Source organism: Vanessa atalanta, chromosome 14, assembly GCF_905147765.1.
Source record: "Vanessa atalanta chromosome 14, ilVanAtal1.2, whole genome shotgun sequence".
Classification (NCBI taxonomy): domain Eukaryota; kingdom Metazoa; phylum Arthropoda; class Insecta; order Lepidoptera; family Nymphalidae; genus Vanessa; species Vanessa atalanta.
The window spans coordinates 4,208,666-4,227,804 of NC_061884.1; the positions used below are offsets into that span (position 1 = coordinate 4,208,666).

At 32.0% G+C, this 19,139-nt stretch overlaps 1 protein-coding gene across 1 annotated transcript; it reads right to left on the reverse strand.

Moving 5' to 3' along the window:
* Nucleotides 1-2,630: 2,630 nt before the first annotated feature.
* LOC125068976 (cilia- and flagella-associated protein 61-like) lies at nucleotides 2,631-19,077 on the reverse strand. Its single transcript, XM_047678382.1, has 31 exons — nucleotides 18,965-19,077; nucleotides 17,967-18,113; nucleotides 17,488-17,622; nucleotides 17,231-17,391; nucleotides 16,524-16,668; nucleotides 15,809-15,944; nucleotides 15,435-15,580; nucleotides 15,261-15,342; nucleotides 14,552-14,766; nucleotides 13,853-13,941; nucleotides 13,287-13,404; nucleotides 12,939-13,050; nucleotides 12,357-12,433; nucleotides 11,234-11,410; nucleotides 11,042-11,120; nucleotides 10,812-10,937; nucleotides 10,456-10,565; nucleotides 10,018-10,149; nucleotides 9,561-9,755; nucleotides 9,241-9,369; nucleotides 8,533-8,693; nucleotides 8,239-8,423; nucleotides 7,839-8,034; nucleotides 7,385-7,554; nucleotides 6,700-6,806; nucleotides 6,334-6,396; nucleotides 5,462-5,597; nucleotides 4,803-4,976; nucleotides 3,906-4,019; nucleotides 3,050-3,166; nucleotides 2,631-2,786 (listed from the first exon to the last, which is right to left on the reverse strand). The coding sequence occupies exons 1-31, from the start codon at nucleotides 19,075-19,077 to the stop codon at nucleotides 2,631-2,633; spliced, it is 4,203 nt and encodes a 1,400-aa protein (XP_047534338.1).
* Between the last annotated feature and the right edge of the window lie 62 nt (nucleotides 19,078-19,139).

Consider the following 19,139-nt stretch of genomic DNA (forward strand, 5'->3'; position numbering starts at 1 on the left):
GTGATTTAATAAAACGTGATTATTTTTTAAAGCTGGACGTCTAATTCTGGGTTTATATACATTTGAATTATTTTGATATTAATTGCGTAGGAGCGCCCTTGAGTAAATAGGTTGCATATATTGTCAAAGGATAGATATGCAGAAACTAACTCATCTAGCTTAAATCTGTGGTAGCCATTTTATTTTGTAGATATTTGTTTAAAATATTATGTGTAGATTTTATATTTATAATGCATTCATAAAAATTTATAAGTTATATTTATAAATGTATCCAAATTATAATTCAGTTTTTTATTATTAATTAATATATTATGTTCCATTTTCGTGTTCAATTGTAATTGGATACTAATAAATTAGGTTTATGAAATTTAAAAAAACATAATTTCAGATTGGTCTCGAAATTATTTTTGTTGAAGTAATAATAACAGTAATCGAATTAAGACAGTACGTCCACGGACGTGCATAGATACTATGTATAGGTACAAAATAGAACGTTAATTTAACAAGGAACGACTGTTTCTCTATATACGTATATTGTGTATGCTAGTCATATTGTACAGCCATTTCGAATTAAATAATTGATAAGTACATAATATTTTCATGATTGTTGTATTAATTAAGTGAATTATCTCGTAAGATCGCGTTTTTGATTGCTCCTTGCATGTGAACACATATCTTACAAAAATAAGTCCAAATTTTATGCGAAACCATAATATTTCGTAAAAGATTAACAAAAAAATATTCTACTATGTATTTACTATATTATGGTATGTCTGGTTTGTTTTACCTATATATCGTGAAATTGTATGGTACGTGAGTTAATTTATGTTAAAATAAAAATAAGGCAAGGAGCTATCATAAAATGAACTAAATTTTTAATTATTAATTGCAATACAGCCCGTGTAAATATTAAACCGTTTGCATGATACATTTAAGGCGTTAAAAGCTCAACGATATTGTAATGTTAAATTATTATTTAGTCAAATTTTAATATTAAGATTACCTTTCCACGTTACATTTTAAATAACGTACACACTGGCAATTTAAAAGCATGTAGAATATACGGTACATTTTTACCTTTAAATGTTTATGTAAGACTAACAAAGCTGACGCGTCGAAAAAAATAGTGGCCAACCGTTGGCCACTAAGTCTACGCACACTCGTGAATCAGTTTGACATTTGGCGAGTGTCAAGCGCCACTGATTCACGAGTGAGGTGTGGCTGTCACACAACCAAGATAATAAATTTGGTTTGCTTGTTTTAGTTCTTTTATGCGACACTCCAACTAATCAAATATATGATCTAAAATTTTTCATTTATCAATAACATGAAAATAAATATTAAAGCAAGCCTGTCTGTTAAAAAATTATATCAAATTAGCAAATATTTAGGCCGTATTTAATTATTTTAAGTGACTGCGTCTGACTATCACTTATTAAGATTAAATGGGATTAAAATAATCTTTTAAACCGCCAGTTTGTACGCAACCTTAAACCCGTGCCAAATGTTCATACTAAACATATTTGTCTTACGAAAATCGATATTGTAGTTTAATATAAGTAAAGCCACATTGTATTTATCATTTCGACTTTGTACAATATACGAAGGACTATAGATAAATTAAAAGAAAATTCAATGCCGTTTAAAGGCCATCTGTGCATTTTTTTTAATGTAAATATTATCTATAAGAAAACTTGTCTTATAATGAACATGTGTAAAATTAAATAAATTGTCTAAAAGGTATTTTTGTTTTATTTTTAGGTATATTTTATTCATGTATAATTTAGTAATACATTATAGATAAAGCGTAGCACTGAGCATGCTCGAGTCCGGTGACAGATATTCGAAAAACCGCACCGCGACGCTTTCTTGTACTCAAATTTTTGCTCAGACACTGAAAACGAATCATTCAGCTTTTATTTTAAATTTAACTTTCAGGGTTTGAATTGTTGTTTATTTATTTATTTATTATTATAGGGCAAACAAACGACAAACTCATAAGTAATAACTTTGTATGCAAACTATATACATATATGCTAATATTAATGCCAAACAAATTTTGTTACACATAAATCGCAGAACCGATTTAAATTTGCTATGGAGGTAGCTTGAGTCCAGGAGAAGGATATGGGCTACTTTTTTTAATTCACTCCCAGATTGGGTAAATGTGGGTTGATGGTTTGTGTGCTATAGGTAAAGTTTAATAAATTACGCGCGGTTAACACAGCAAACGCAGCTAGAATATTATAAATCTCTATGAATATGTAATTTATAGGTAGAAATTTTTAGAGGAAGACGTATTCAAACTTCGTCGTTCCAATTTTTTGGAATAGTCTTGTTATGTTACTGATGTTGCTACAGAAAACAGTTATTAATAATTGTAGTGTAATAAAAGTAAATAACATTTGAAGTGATGCTAGCTTAAATTTATATAATAATGACAATTAAGTATCTAGGAATGTTATTTTATTGAAATTATTATTTTTTGTTTTAATAAGGTATTTCTTTATGACCGAATGTTCTCTATTCGCGTCTTTGAAAATTTGTACCAACACAATGTTCCATGTTTTTTTATTACTACTAAATACATGAAATAAAAAGAAAAGCAGTCGAATTGAACAATATTTATTTTAAATAAACTCGTGCTCGGGCACGGCGTAATTAGGATTTGTTACAATATTTTTATTGAGATATCGAACAAAGTGGGAGTACACGATACTCTCTCCACCGATAGCCTTCCAGAATGTTGCAGATTCATGTCGCAGCGCCTCGTTTTGACCGCACTCCTGATATCGAAAAGCAAGAATTATTTATTTTTAGCTATATTTTAGTTCGTAAACGACCGCTGGTCTAAATCCGACAAGAATCATTAGTAACTATTTAGAATACGTATAAAAAAAAACTATTACTATCTGTGAATAATTAATTCTAGAAATGTTATTAAATTGCGTGGTAGGTTAATTTATTAAGTTACATGCTGTTCTGTTCTGTAACAGATGTCCATATCTTCGACAAGTATTGAAATAAGATATAAGTTTTTAAAAGTTACCTTGCAAGGAGCCTTGCGCAAAGATGCACTTTCCGACAGAGATTCATGATGATGTTTAGTGTCAGCTTTCCGATCACCAAAGAATTCTTCGTATTTCGTTTTAACCACGTCGTAAACCTTAAGAATTTATATATCAAGTTATTATTATTACAGTTATTACCCTTTTAATAATTAAAATTTAAATAAAATAATAATTTTCTAAACTTTAATAAATAATAATACAATATTTTTGATTTATCCGCTATGACTTAACTCTACTGAACTTCAAGAATGTGTATTATTTGTCAAAGAATATCAACAATAGATTTGAATTCGAGTCATAAAGGCGACCTCTCTCACCGGAAGCATTCTCCTGTATTATAACAGTTCAAATTAGAGCACTACATGATTTAAAAAAAATAGCATTAGAGTGCGCAACCTGTAATGATACAAGTTGTAACGTAACAAGAATCGAGAATTACAGCATACAGTGTACAAACAGCTGCCTCAACTGCATGCTAAAAAACGAATCTTAGATTTGTTACATTACACAAGTGACTTCAGTGAGAGTTCCCCTAACATAAATAGTTTTGTTATGACGTTGGTGTTTCCGATACCACGAAGCGTTTTTAGTGTTGGAGATTTGGCACTCGATGATCAGTAAGTAGAACATAACACTAATATTATTAAATATATTCTATTCACTAACGTTATTAGTCAAGGAATCCTTGGTATAATGACGTCTACGACATGAATAAGCATGTCGATTACACCGATAAACAACGGACATAAGTGAAATCGGAATGCGACAAGTGAACCGATGTGAGAAAATATAAGTCATCAGTATATATATTTTATATTTTAACAAAAATACAACCGTATTTCCTCCTTGTTCGTAAACATCTTCTAAAAGAACAGTAAACGGCTCTTGATATTGGGCTGATGTCCAAGTTTGAGTGAAATATTCATACAAATCATCTATAAGCTTCATCTGCAATGAAAAAAGCGAGATTGTTTATATCTATACTATAGACTAGTAAAGACTATACTAGTAGTATTATAAATACGGAAGTAACTCTGGCTGTTACCCCTTCACACATAAAACACTGATCTGATTTAGATAAAATTGGGTGTGAAGATAGTTGAAGTCCCGAGGAAAGATATATAAATTTATAAATTTTATATAAATTTCGCGCGGGTAAAGCCAGTTATATTATATTATAATAGTATTATAATCTACTAAAATATTTTGATTTAAAATATATTTGTAGGATATTTGGTAAAAAATATTATTATGGTCTACGTCTTCGAAAGATATGGTGTATGAGGCAGACATTGTGTGGAGGCTACGTAGGTATCGTGCAAATTGAGACAACATTTCAACAAAATCACTGAATTTTTTAATAGTTACAAGTATACACAAATTCCAATAAGTCACTAAACACTAAGCAATTCCTAGGCAAGTAGTGTCGTAGCCAACGTTACTCAAGCAACTGAACGGAAAGCATGTTAACCGCTCACGACCCCGACGCTGCCGAGCGTCAACTGGTGGCACTAGTGTTTTGCTTCCGTTGATAAAATGTACAGAACTCCTTACCATGTCCGTATTAATAACAATAAGGCACATTTTATCTTTACACGTCGTATTTGTATTAAATTAGAGTTGTGGATACGACTGCCACCCTTAACTACTAGGTACTGTTACTTCCTGTTATGTACAAAAACCTATTCTTACAGTCAATATATACGTAACATTTCAAAATTTTATACTTACTTTATATCTCCCAAGAAGATTATTGAAATACGCTTCATGCTTTCCATACAATTGAGTGAAAATTTCGCAGGAAAATTGCCTCTTTGAAAGGCAAGTAACAGATTCAATACAATGCAATGCATTTATTTGAAGCCTAAAGTAGTTCTGCCGTTTATCCGTTACCAGTGTATGACCCTGGACGAAATATAATATACAATACAGTACAATAAAATTACATTAACATTTATTGTACATTAACATTTTCTTGGTGGTAGGGCTTTGTGCAAGCCCGTCTGGGTAGGTACCACCCACTCATTAGATATTCTTCTGCCAAATAACAGTACACTGTATTGTTGTATTCCGGTTAGAAGGGTGAGTGAGCCAATGTAATCACAGGCACAAGGGACATAACATCTTAGTTCCCAAGGTTGGTGGCGCATAGGTGATGTAAGGAATGGTTAATATTTCTTACAGCGCCTTTGTTTATGGGCGGTGGTGAACACTTACCATCAGGTGGCCCATATGCTCGTCCGCCAACCAATGCCATAAAAAAAACATAAAACTAAAATGGAAATACGGGCAAGGAAGAGGTACGGTTTTATCGCTTACATCTTCTTGTCATCCTTAAGTCAGAGCAAAGATACTCAAGCCAATGAACAGAGCAAAATAATCAGATTTACCTGATTGGGCAACAACTGTTTTACTGCCATCGGTATATCCCGACCGGGCCTCCGTATCCGCATATAGTGGAGCGGCCCCGGCAATGTCGCTGACTGAACAATGGGCGAATCAAACTTCATTACAGGTTGCCATCGACTATACAAAATATCAATGATTTATGAGAATATTTGCCGTCTATATATTTTATAACAATAATGTAGTGCTTTGTTATAATTGAATAAACTAAGTTTGGTAAAATAACATAAATATTTCGTGTCTGGAACATTATATGCAAAATACAAAATATAAATATATCAATAAGCAAATATATAATAATATAATACATAAATAAAATTTTTACAAGTTCAATTTATTCGCACTATTTATATGATGTGTGACTTTTGTTACAACAACTTAACTATGTATACTCTATTCCACAACAGTAGAAAAGCTAAATAAACAACATTTGACAGCAAATTGACGATATATCATTTGGTCGAGAGCTTGATTAATCTATGATATTCACTATGGATTTGCGAAAATCTTGCATTTTGAACGTCGACGAAACTGTCATTGGAATTTCTGAAGTAAATTTAAAGTATAAATAAATGGTTTAAGTGTAATAGTGTTGTATTATAAAAATATATATATTAATCATAAACTCTTAGTAGTGCACAATATAGCTGAGTTATTAGCAAATCGCATGAAACACGTAAATCTAAGGTTAGTTTATCTTTCGGTTGAGCACTGTAGTAACCCTTTCTGGCACCTTCGCCCTGAATTCGCCACTGTCCTTTTCTATTTCATAATTCGATGGGAAGGCAATCTAACACGACACGACATGAAGGAGTTTAGGTGCATAACATAACAATAATTAATACGTCAAACCAACCTTTTAGTAGGACTGCTCGATGATCGACGAGTACTCATAATACTCGCATGGGAACTTCGACATCTGAAAAATAAAAGTATTGTATAGAGAAATAATCAGCAACTCGAATAACTCACTGGGTAGAACAATTCCAGCTAAAGGTTGCTTTAAGCCGGGTATTTAGATTCTATAAAGTTGTTCTGACTTATTTTGCATGTGTATATAATATACATTCATCTTGGAAAAAGAATAAAAAAATTATAAATAATAAATTCAATAATTCTGACAAACGTATATGTAACAATCCGTGGTAAAACCTCGATCTGAATTAAGCATTTACTTACTACACGTAAACTTTAAAAGTAAATATGTCAATGTAAAATTTACGTTAACAAGCAAGAACTGTATCGTGACGTGAGTTCCGATGAAAGCGGATCGAAATCAACACTGCCCGTCATGAAGGGATCCAGCTTGCTTAAAAAAAGCCTCGCTAACTGCAACATTAATAAATTATCATTTAAATTTATGTATTCTTATCAAAATTGTTCGATTTTCAACAAATGAATATATGTGGCGCAATTACTTGGTGGTTTTGCTTTGTTCATCAAACTGCAATACTTACTCTAACGTATTGTTACCTTGGTTTGAATGATGATTGAGCGAGTCTAATTACATGCCTGTAATTAGACTTAATATGAGAGACTTAATATCTTAGTTTCACAGTTTGGCGGCGCATTGGTGATAAAATGTTTCCAAATGGTTCGTGTAATATACACACGTTATACATATATACACACGGTGCTGCTCACCAGTTCTTTTACTTGAACTTGGCTTGACACGCTACCGCGTGTCTAGATAGGTGGTGGTAACCATTTACCACCAGATGGCCCATTTGACCGTCTACCTATTTATTATATAAATAAATATACACAAATACCGATTCCTATAAAATCACCTTTAGTATTTGCGTTTTTAAATAGATATAATTATTAAATATTTTAGTCAAACGACAAAATACCAGCACAGTTCTATCAACTTTAGGTAATTGCTCGTATTACTTATTAGTACTTACCGCTTCACCAACGTCCTCGGAGCAGTAATATTTATGAAGGTGTTGAGGCGCATAGAGTCGACGCGAATATTTTGCGCAAGGACCGGCGCCAAATACATGAGGATCATTGGTGTCGAACAACGGTCCGACCACCAGACCACCGTCATACACCAAACCACAATCATTTATAGCTGAAAATTTTAATTGAAATGAAGATGTCAATGTTTCAAATCACTATACCTAGAATACTTACATCATTACAATACAACACTTTTGTTTTATTCAAATTTCACATTCAAACACACACACAAATACACACACACAGACACACACAGTTATTCTGATTTGAAGAGTAAGCGAGTCAATAGTATAATACAATTATTATCTTAGAATCCCGTGCTTTTTTTTACCGGTGAATCGGTGATCAACTTTCAAGATCGACTTAGGATATTTATAAAATATATATGGGCAATACCTTTAAAAGCATTCAAATCAATAGCTTTAATCCCAAAATAGAATAGTGCAAAACATGGAAGATGTAAGGCGTGCAACGGCGTCATGAGACGGAGGAATTCTACGCGAGAGTCTTGCTGCGACCAGCCATTCAAATAACATCTTCGGTATATACGGACACCGAGTTTTTCTAAACTAGCTTGAACTCTTTCATCCACCTTAGGAAATATAAAATATTTTCTCATAAAGTTAAATAAAAAGGGCAAGATTGATAAATAGGAAATCATTGATGTCATTCAAACATTTACAAGTATTTTTCATAATTTATTTATTATAAGATTCTTATTTTGACAATATCGTTCAATATTGAAATCTAATAATTATTTTGTCATTTCAATTATTCTTCTTAGTACAATACTTACTGTCTCATTATTAAAGCAGTTAACTCTCATAGCCGTGGTATCTTCTGGTGGGAAAGGTTCAACAAAAGCAATGTTATTCGGTAAAATCCCCAGTTCCAGCAAAGCAGCCATGCAACTATACGCTTCTATACAGTCTCCATAAACCACTACTTGATTGTCTTCACGAAGGCAGCAAGTACTGTTTTCTATGAAGGAGACTAGCTTGGATTAACATAAAGTAAAATAAAGTAACTTAAGATAAAAGTGTATAAAAATGTTGACAAAAAGAATAAAGTATAAACGAATATCACAAACTGAATTCAGATATCATCCACATCAGCTTCCTAAGACACGTATTGGCCTCGAATAATGAATTGATAAGCATAACATTTTCTGGCATATCCGGGGACGTTGGGACATAATCCGGTTTGTACTTTGGGTTATCCATTAAAACTCTATGGCAAGGCTTGCCTTTCCTAGATAGGGAAAACGCTTTGCATTATTATTACGCATTGAAATTATAAACAGCATAAAATAATTCCATTCCATTAATCACACCACGTGATGCTTAATCAGATGGATAACTAAAGATTATATTTCCAGACAGAGAACTGTTTAATGTTCGTCACTGGTTGGATAGCCGAGTATTGACATTTAAAAAACGAGAAGTCTACTTTCGAGATCCGAGAGACGAACGTACTAAGAGTGTCTCCTGGAAGAACCACCTCAGCTTACGATACTGCTGGAATGGAGAAGATTGCTATGCGGAGCGAGTGCAGTAATCGAAATGGAAAACGGTCTTATTAAAATAAAAAATCTACGGATAAAACATTTGAAATACAAAATTAAAATGACAAATATATTTTATGTTAAAATTTTTCTAAGATCTACGATCTTAGTCAGGCGAATAATGCTCTATATCAAATCTGTATTATATAAAATGTTCGAAACATTCTCCTTTTTCTTTATTTTATTTTTGTTCAATAGCTTATTTCGTTAATAGTCATCAAAAAGTATATTTACTCTACTTCCTTAGCCAATTCAATAGAATCCTTCAAATAGTCAGGATGTTGGAATTGCTGGCCACATACCAGGACGAGCTCGTCGTAGAACTTCATTCCACCACCCTTCAAGTGAATACATTTCTTCTTTCTATTGATAAATTATTATTTAATCATAAATCGAGACAATCCTATTTAAAAGAATATTGTCTATATAATAAATATATAATTCAATCCATTAACGGACCTTATAATAATAAATTAGCAAGCTTTTTAATATAATATAAGCTTTAATCTTCAATACCTGAAGAATATTGACAAAATATTCATTATTAAACTAACCTATCGATCTGGATCATAACTGCAGACATGACATCAACATAATAATAAAATGGTAAACTCTTGAGATAGCGGTCAGAGTATCGACCATCGCGCGGTACGCAGGTCTCTGCCGCATGCATGCTATCAGCAACAGTCGGCAGACCGTGCAGAGACACGAGCGTTATGTTTGTAAACGTAAGGTATTCCGCCGTGGGCCTACAAATATATGTCACCATGTTACTCGATCTATTAAATACCGGCTCCTCATTAAAAGTACTTCTAAACTCTTAAAGATCAATTTTATTAATTTGTGCGTTTACCAATATTTAAATGACAACGAAATAATTGTAAATTGAGGGATATACTTTACTGGTTTCACCTCAGTTAAGTACTGCTGATAGTATTTTTCGCTCGCCACCTAGTTCTCTAATAAAATATAGACTTGTAATTATAAAATTGCAAGAATACGTCATCTTACCCTAAAAGTAATGTTTCAATGAAGGCGAGTCCCGTCCGACTGGCGCCAACTACAACAATGCTACTATTGACGTGCACCTTCGGAAGACTAGTCAGAGGTCGTTCTAGTGACCAAAGAGCAAACGGCGTTGCACTACAAAAATTAAAATGTATGAATATTTTTAGGATTAGAATTTCTTTTTAAAAAGAAGTCACAAAACGCTGATACTGTAGAGAGCGTTGGAGAATTTCCGCGCCATCGTACTCCTATCTCCGTTAGTGTTCGCATAGACGCAACGAATCTAATAGACATTCGTAACCGAAAAAGTTCCTGCGGCCCTGCCTAATCTCAATAACGACGCAGGGGCTGTGTGTTAACCTAAATACCACTATAAATTATTCTTGTCTAAGATGTACAGGCTCACAAGCTCTTCAAGTAATATTAAAGTAGTAAACTCACATATCCTTGACTATCTTATCTCCTTTTTTACCAATAACACTAAGCATCAATCGACGCGGCCGCACTGGCAACATGTGACTGGCTAACGACATGAGATTACGACTTGGACTCTGAAATTTTTGTGAGGAAAAAAATAAATTAAAAAATAAAAGCAAAGTACAAAATTTAAAAGTATGACCCTTTCTAATAAATATTAATAATAAATTGTTAGTAATAATGACAACGTCAAATTCGAGGAAAAGTTATTTTTTTTGCCATATTTTAAGTAAATTTAAATATCGGATAGGTTTATTTACATTTGCTAATCATATATAATTATTTGAACATTATATATATCCAGTACTGGTGATACTTACCGCGTCACCTTTAGCAAAGAGTCTGCAAACCCAAAATAAAGTTGTATATTTTGTCTGTCTTAATACGTCTCTTAAATACCATCGACCGTGGGGTTCCATGACTGGTGACATAACACAAGCCAAAATCTACAAACATACTTGTTTAATCACTTTGATATTTCCAATTTAGTCATTATTTAAATAAAAAATTCTCTATTCAAATATAATGTCATGTACACAATCTCACATACCGAAGCATCGGTTCCATATCTTCTAGATTCAGCCTCCAAATTATACTGAGTTCTAATTGAAGTAGCATCTTCTAAAGGTCTAAAAACATTTTTTTAAACAACTCATAAAAATATTTTATAATCTGTGCAAAATTAATCAATGAATTATTTTAAAACCAGGAATGTGTTTTAATATTGTACACATTTATTTACCCTAGCACAATTATCCCAATTGGTTGATTTTGACTTAGAAAAACGTAAGATGACAACGACTCGGACTCAAGACTTGTTTCAAATAGTGCTAACAAATCTTGCTTCCTGGGCGCATGTTCTAACACGTCATTTAAGTTTGGTATATCATACGCTTCCGCTTCACGTACTCTTATATCTCTAGAAAAACAATTATAATTATTATTATAATTAGAATTTTTTGGAGATTTTTTCTCTGAGTTCTCTGAGTATACTTGGTGGTAGGGCTTTTTGCAAGCTCGTCTGGGTAGGTCTCACCCACTCATCAGATATTCTACCGCCAAACAGCAGTACTCAGTATTGTTGTGTTCCGGTTTGAAGGGTGAGTGAGTCGGTGTAACTACAGGCACAAGGGACATAAAATCTAGTTCCCAAGATTGATGGTGCATCGGCGATGTAAGGAATAAATATTTCTTACAGCGCTATTGTCTATGGGCAATGGTGACCACTTACCATCAGGTTTGCTGGTCCGCCAATCATAAAAAAAGAGTTTTCAACATAACATTTAACAAGCTTTTTCGATTATAATTAATCCCCTAGAGAAAGTACTACATGCGCTTGTTGTTCTCACACAATGATACTAAATTAAAGCAATAATAATTTCATAATAATTCCATGTAATTATTAAATAAGGAGATCGAACTGGAACTCGAAATAAAAAAAAAATATTTCGAGTTCCAGTTCGATTATCGATCGAGTCCATCGTAAAGTGAATAAGCCCAGAAGTTAACTAGAACGTTATTTTAAAAATGTTATAAAAATACGATTGATGCCAAAAAAATATTTCTGTATTTATTTCAGCCTTAATTTACGCAGTAGGTACAGCACATCTTCGGCCTATACTGCACTTCCTTAAGATCCAACGAAGTACGCAGTTACACTTGCATATACATGTATATGGACTTTTGGGTCTGATTCCAACAACATTCCTAAAATCCAACCCCATAATTGTTTGTCAAAAACCTTTTCGGCGTTATGCAAGTAATTACGAAAATAAGTAACCATTTATATAATTATATATAAAGAAACCAAAACGTACCTCAAATCTTATACTTAGATTAGTCTCTTATATGTACGTTTTACTTACCCTCTTACTGAGTTAACATGAGCAATATACAAAGTCTCGTTCATAAATCGCATTCGAAAACTGTAAGGCGTTACAAGCTGAAATTACATAGATTTTATTCAGTTAGTTTCAAAAGTTTTAAGGTAACGAGTAAAGGATAATATCAGATTCGAAGTAGGCAGATATCGCATGTTCATAAAAAAGTATTAATCGAAGGAGTCCTTATTGCCAGCCAGCGAGGGAGTAATAGTGTAACACAAAGTACGTAAAAAAATACATAAGTTAAATTATTTCTTCTCATGACCAAATACTGCGTTTGATCAAAATTAAAATATACTTTATTCAAGTAGACTCCAATAAAAGTACTTTCGATCGTCATGATACAAAGATTTGCCTTGGATACTTTTAAAATATCTACTGTAAATGTCACAAACCTTGAAGGATTTCAAATTATTTTTGAACTACATCGACTTTTAATTTCTAAATTAACAATATAATATATATTAACAATAATGTACAACAAAATTATCGTATCTTTAGTCTGTATAATATTTGTATGTATATATGTAATAAACAATTTAATTATAGAAAAATAAAAAATACCGTAAAATGTTCTAGAAGCGGAAAACACGTGTGACTCGATGGAAGACACATAACACAATAATCTCTATCAGGAAATAGTTCATAAGCTGCTTCGAGCATATCAAAACCATATCTAAATCGTAAAAAAAACTATGTGTTATGGCATATTCTATTTTAAAAAAAACAACGAAACAAAAATTATTTACAAAAAACAGTATAAGAGAGAATAATAATAATAATAATTCTTCTTTTAAAATACGTAATCTTTCGAATAACGACTGTTCACTTATTTATTTAATACAACACCATACAAATCATACGCCTAATATCTTTTTAGTTATACAATATTAAAATATGAAACTTACATACCTTTCATCGTAATCAGGATGCATTGCGAATAGTTCCAATAAAAATGCATTGGGGGCACCGGAATAACGAGTAGGTTCCGGTACTTTGCATTGTGCTACTGCATTTGAAGTAGGTGTTGCTATTATTAAAAAACAGAAACAATTGCTTTCAGTGACTTTTAAGACCTTTTAAAACCGCAAAATTGATTAGCAAAAATGTAAACAATTATTTTACAGTGACAATGTTGAAAAAATAATTGTTTTTCTAGATGATATCTCCTTTTTAAGTTATTGCTAAGAATAATTTATCATATTAATTATTATTAAAGCGAAATTTAATAAACAATGAATCCTAAATACAGCATAACCCTATAAACAAATAAATATTATGGTAATTAAAAGTTTATAGACAACTCGAGACTTAATGTTTTCTAAAATGTATGATATATATTTTCCTCGTGAATATAAAAAAACATAGAGTTTTCTATTAAATCTAAATGTATATCAATTAATGATATGTCATAAACGGTTTACAGTAAACAAATGAATGGTATAAATCAGATTCTTTCATCAATGGCTAAAACTTACAGAGTCGTTTTGGTGTTTCTTTGACGAGGTATTTATTTTCAAACACTGATTCTTTTCTGTGTTGAAACTCTTCACAATCTTCGGAGAATCTGTCAATATGTTTGTCGTTTACAGGACTAGCCATTACCGGGGGCGGCTATTTTTATTTAAAATGTGGGCCATAGATTCGCTAAACAAGTATGCTTTCAATTGATTCTGGTATGAAAGTTGAGTGAGCTATGTAATGTAATGGCACAATACCAATAAAACATCAAGATAAATATCTATTTTACAGAGAAGTTTTTAAATTATTATAATTGATGTCGATTTACAATACAAATAGTTGATCTAAGGCATTTTTATTCTAAGCTAATTAAACACACTCTAAGAACTCTGTAGGGCCACGACAAAACCACAGCAGGAGCTGTTAATGCGTGATACAGAAATCATCCCGCACCCTGTCAAGTGCAAAGCGAGAACGACCATCCTAAAACCATATATTTCTCTAATGGCGAGTTAGGAAACAACAGAGAGGTATCTGATGAAACAGATATAGGTCTGCTACGTCATGTGTTATATGTAGTATCATTGCATTGCTAACCACGAGACTGCTCTGTTGACATGATCAAGCTTAATTGAATATCTCTTACAGTTCCTCCAATATAAAACTTAAAACTCAGTCTAATTAACAACTATTTTATATTTTTAAGTAAAAAATACCTTTGTTTCTTTACAAAGTCTTCGTTCATGAAGAGACGCGGCAATCTTAACAAGTCTGTGTCAATGTTCACAATGTCGTACTCCAGTTCATCTTCTTCGTCTTCCAAAAGCTGGAGTATATCTAGTTGCGTGTAAGGGATCTGGTGTGTACGGACCTTTGTTTCTGCTTCCTTGTGAATATCATTAAAGGCATCTTCCTCAAAGACCCAAGTAACCTAAAATAAATATGATTCAATTTGTTGTAAATGGCGCTGCAATACAACAACTTCAACTTTCATATCGTTATTGAATAAGATGTAGATCAAAAAAAAAATTAATAAGACTTGCTGCTTAAAAAATATCTTTGATGAAAATCTAATTATTAGATTAGTCGAAAGACTTACTTTCATACTAATCCTAAAAGTCAATATAAATCTTTTCACATGCAGTTTTGTTGAGAACTTGTAGGATTGTTAATTATACAATTACGCGTCAAATATAAATTCTTTGAGAGTCGATTCGTATACTTTGGACACGCAGACATATTTCTAAACCCAATTCAAAATTGCACGCTACCAAGTTTTCAACGCAAGACATTGAAATTTACATACATTTCGAAAAATATACTGTTAGATAGTCTAAGCAGTATTTTTCGAAATAAATCCACATGGCAACACTTGTAATATATTTGGATCACTGTTTAAAGTACATTTAAAATAAAACTTATTACCCTGGACTTTGCTTCTTTCGTTGCAATATCAGCACTAGATTCCTGCTTAGATTCAAAGACAATTCCAGTTCCTGTAAAGAAACTGACGTGCGATATTTTGCTTTAAATATTTTATTTAATTTTTTTCTTACTTAATTTAATACATTATATTATATAATCGTTCATTATATTTACCTAATAGCGGAATCACGTTCTCGCGGCTTCGGTGGTCTATCAAGATGTCGAAGGCCGGAAAATGAAGAAAGCTCAAAGCTCTCTTCTAGAGCCTCGTAGTTTATCTGAGTGTTAAGGCACATAACACCCACTGCCAACTCTTTGTGCTGTTTCAATATAGAAATAGTGAATTTAAATATGTTCTAATCATAATTACAAATAGCTACTGTACAAAGCATGAATGCAAGGAATGCTGGTAGAAATACAGGCATCATTTTAATTTAAAAATTATCTTAGTTAACCTATTTTTGATAAAAAAAGGCAACCTATGTAATATGTTAGTATCCTGGCTGATTACAACACCAAAAAGAAAGCTAAATGAGAATAGTACATGCCTCACACACAAGCAACACTCTTTCAGACTCCGGATGTCTCGATATGAGCTCGCTGATGTAGAAGTCGCCGTAGAGTTCTCGCAGACGTGTCGAGTGACGCTCTATTATTGGCACTAAATCATCGTTATCTTCTTCACTATTCATAAGTTAATATAGTTTTTCATAAGTAAGGTAATTCATAAGTAAAGTAATTTCAGGAAATTTAAAGGGAGTTTTAGTTATATAGCCAATAAATAAAGCATCGCAGCTCGCAGAACCTAACTGCGAGTTGATATAAACTAGTTCGAAACCAACAATCAAAAACATTTCCAAAGCTGCCAGGCCCAACGAAAATAATATAATATTTCCTATATATGTATTACTAACTATTATAATTTCCTAATAACAGCACAACAGCAAGAAAAATATACCTACATCCAACCTTGTTCATGTAATAAGAAGAAATGGGAAATATTTAGTTGCAAAATACAGTCTCAAAAAATTCCCCGGAACACTGGTCCCTAAACTCGAAAAGACCTTGTTCAGGGGCCAGTGCCATCCCAAGCAGTTCCATGACATTGCAGTTATATTACGAAACTTCAACAAGAGCCAAATTGAACTAATTGGGTAACAGCTGTTGCTATTACTAAATTAGGTACTATTAATTAAACAAATAATTAGGCAGTTACATATAAATATCATAACAGAACAAACAAAAATAATGATAAATTCTAACACTGCTCGACGAATCCTCAACCTAGGGCTGACTTCTCGTCGCTCAGCTACCCACAATGAAGGGAGTTGGTCACCGTGAACACCTCGTTCTATCGCCTGTGATCGCTTAAACGAAGCTTCGGAACGTGACTGACCCGGTACTAACACTAAAAATATGATATTAATACTTAATATAAAATATATTGGGATTTTTTAAGCATACTCTAATGTATATTTGTATATTAAAGTATAATTAAAAATGTAATAGAATATAGCCTAATGGAAAATAAACTCAGAGCCGATTTACGAAAATTGTCGAGTTTTGTCGTTAGTAATTACTTAGAGTCCAAAAATATGCTTTAGGCTAAGAAAATTTTAATTTATTAACATAGAAAATAATACTATATTACTTTTGAAATATTTATTAAGATAAAAGTAATCGAGTTACGTATTTCTATCCAGTTGGTGGTGTTACACTACCGTGCCCGAAAATGCAAATTAATTGAAAAGTTGCTAATCCTGCTTCTGATATATCTCAGGTCATGTCAAACTGCCGTTCCATTAGATTATAAAAAGAATTAAAAATTCACCCCTTTTCGCAAATAATGCATTATAAGATGCACAAATTTGTGAACTTTAAAGTGCTTAATGCTTGTGGGACAAAGGTTTCCATGGTCTAAAATCGGAGCTATATAAATTTGCTGTTTATGTATTTAAATCAAAACTTACGTTGATAATCAATCAATGGTTTCATCATTCCAATATATTGAAGATAAGGATCGTGCATGAATACGGACTTCAGCATGCTATCGACCACTTCACGAGCATAGACTGGATTCCAGCATAACATATGTATAAAGAGTGTATTTCTTGCTTTTAATTCGATAACCCTAATTGTAATACATATATAATAATCTCATATGTAAGAAAATATCGTGTTGTATAATAATAATTGCTTATTATAAAGTTAACTGTTATGTACATACTTAAACTTAGTCCAGATAAAATCTTCCCAAGCACCTGGATTAACCGAAGGTGCCAAAGGATAATCCTTCAGTACTAAAAAACCGACGATTGTTTCGTTAAGGTCTAGCTGGCATATCGATAAAATACATGTTTCGCTAAAATATAAATGTTTTAATTAGTTTAAATTTCTGTATCAAAATTGGAATGTGTAAATTCTCCATTATTTACTGTGTGAATTTTCTGCCTTTTTTTTGGCAAGCAGTTCATTATAATTAGAGTAAAAGTTTTTTTTTTCTTTTTAAATCACAAAGTCATTGTTCGAAGGTATGTAATATTGTGTTTTATTATTAAAAGAATAATGGAAATATGTAAAAAAAAAATTTATTGATTTTTAAATTGTCAGCGTATTCTTTTTATTGTACGCTATATTATATAACAACAAAATCAACTATAATTCAATTCCATATTTAATTTCTTTCATATAATATTGCACACTCACATAAGATACACGATATCGGATTGTTGATAAACACGAAAATTCTTCGACATAGATTCAGTAACAAGTGGCATTATTGCCGGAGCATCTTCTACCAAAGCGAGTCGCAAACGCCCTAAAGGTGTTGCGCGTAGGATCCTAGACACCATGCTAAGTAGATTTATATACAATTTTCAATCAAATTAATTTTGTATATTCTATAACCTATAAATTAAATATTATAAAAATTATTTTATATATTCTAACAACTCATGTTATCAACGTAATTGATGAATGGAATTATTATTTTTTTGCTTTTTCTATCGTGCTAAGAAACAAACTTGACAATTAAGAATTACGAGCAAAGAACCATTCAAAGTGTCATGTTATTATTTTAGAAACTATTATGAATATTCTATTTAAAACTCTTTAGACAGCAGTAGAAAAAACCTGTACAAACAGTACAGTAATACTCAGAATTATGTGTACAATTGTTGCAAGTACAGTCAATTATTCTGAAGAAGCTATTCTGTAAGAATAAACTCGAAACTCACCGCCGAACACGATCATGAACTCAATGGTGATTTGCAATATTTACTGTAATAATTATAGAATCTAGAGGATATAAAAAAATAGCGTTTCACCGTAATTCGTTTGTAACATTTCACTTAGTTACGAAATGAGTTCTTAGTGCTATTCTGGCATTGCTGAAGACAATAAAGGATGGTTTCATTGTAAAGAAAAAACCCATATTCATACAGACTTATGTTTATTTAATATACTTAAATTGAAACATTACGAATGTTAGAAATTCATAGAAAATAATAAATCGATAAAAGCACTGCCCGGACAGAGTCGCAAACAGATGTTTTGAGCTTACACTTAAGAATTAAAAGAACATTTAATAACTAAAACTGATCAATATGCTTAATATACAGAACACATAATATTCTAATAAAAATAATTTAATTCTGTAACAAAATTTTCTACTAGTTCTAATTAGCATCAATAAATAAGATGACTTCATTCTGTGGATTTCTTTGGAGCGATTAGGTTTGCGTGTGCCATTTGAAATAAACTTAATTTCAACTAATGTCGTCAGAGACCGCCAACGGTCCGTGCCCACGAGGCACATGATTACGATATTTATTTTATATTTACAATGTTCCCAGAGGAAAAGAAACCCATTACCAAATC

Coding starts and splice junctions, on each gene's coding strand:
- LOC125068976 (XM_047678382.1), bottom strand. CDS start 19,077: ATGTGCCTCGTGGGCACGGACCGTTGGCGGTCTCTGACGACATTAGTT. Junction 8,694..9,240: donor GAATTGGCTAAGGAAGTAGA/GTAAATATACTT, acceptor TTCCCTATCTAG/GAAAGGCAAGCCTTGCCATA. Junction 4,977..5,461: donor AACAGTTGTTGCCCAATCAG/GTAAATCTGATT, acceptor TATTTCGTCCAG/GGTCATACACTGGTAACGGA.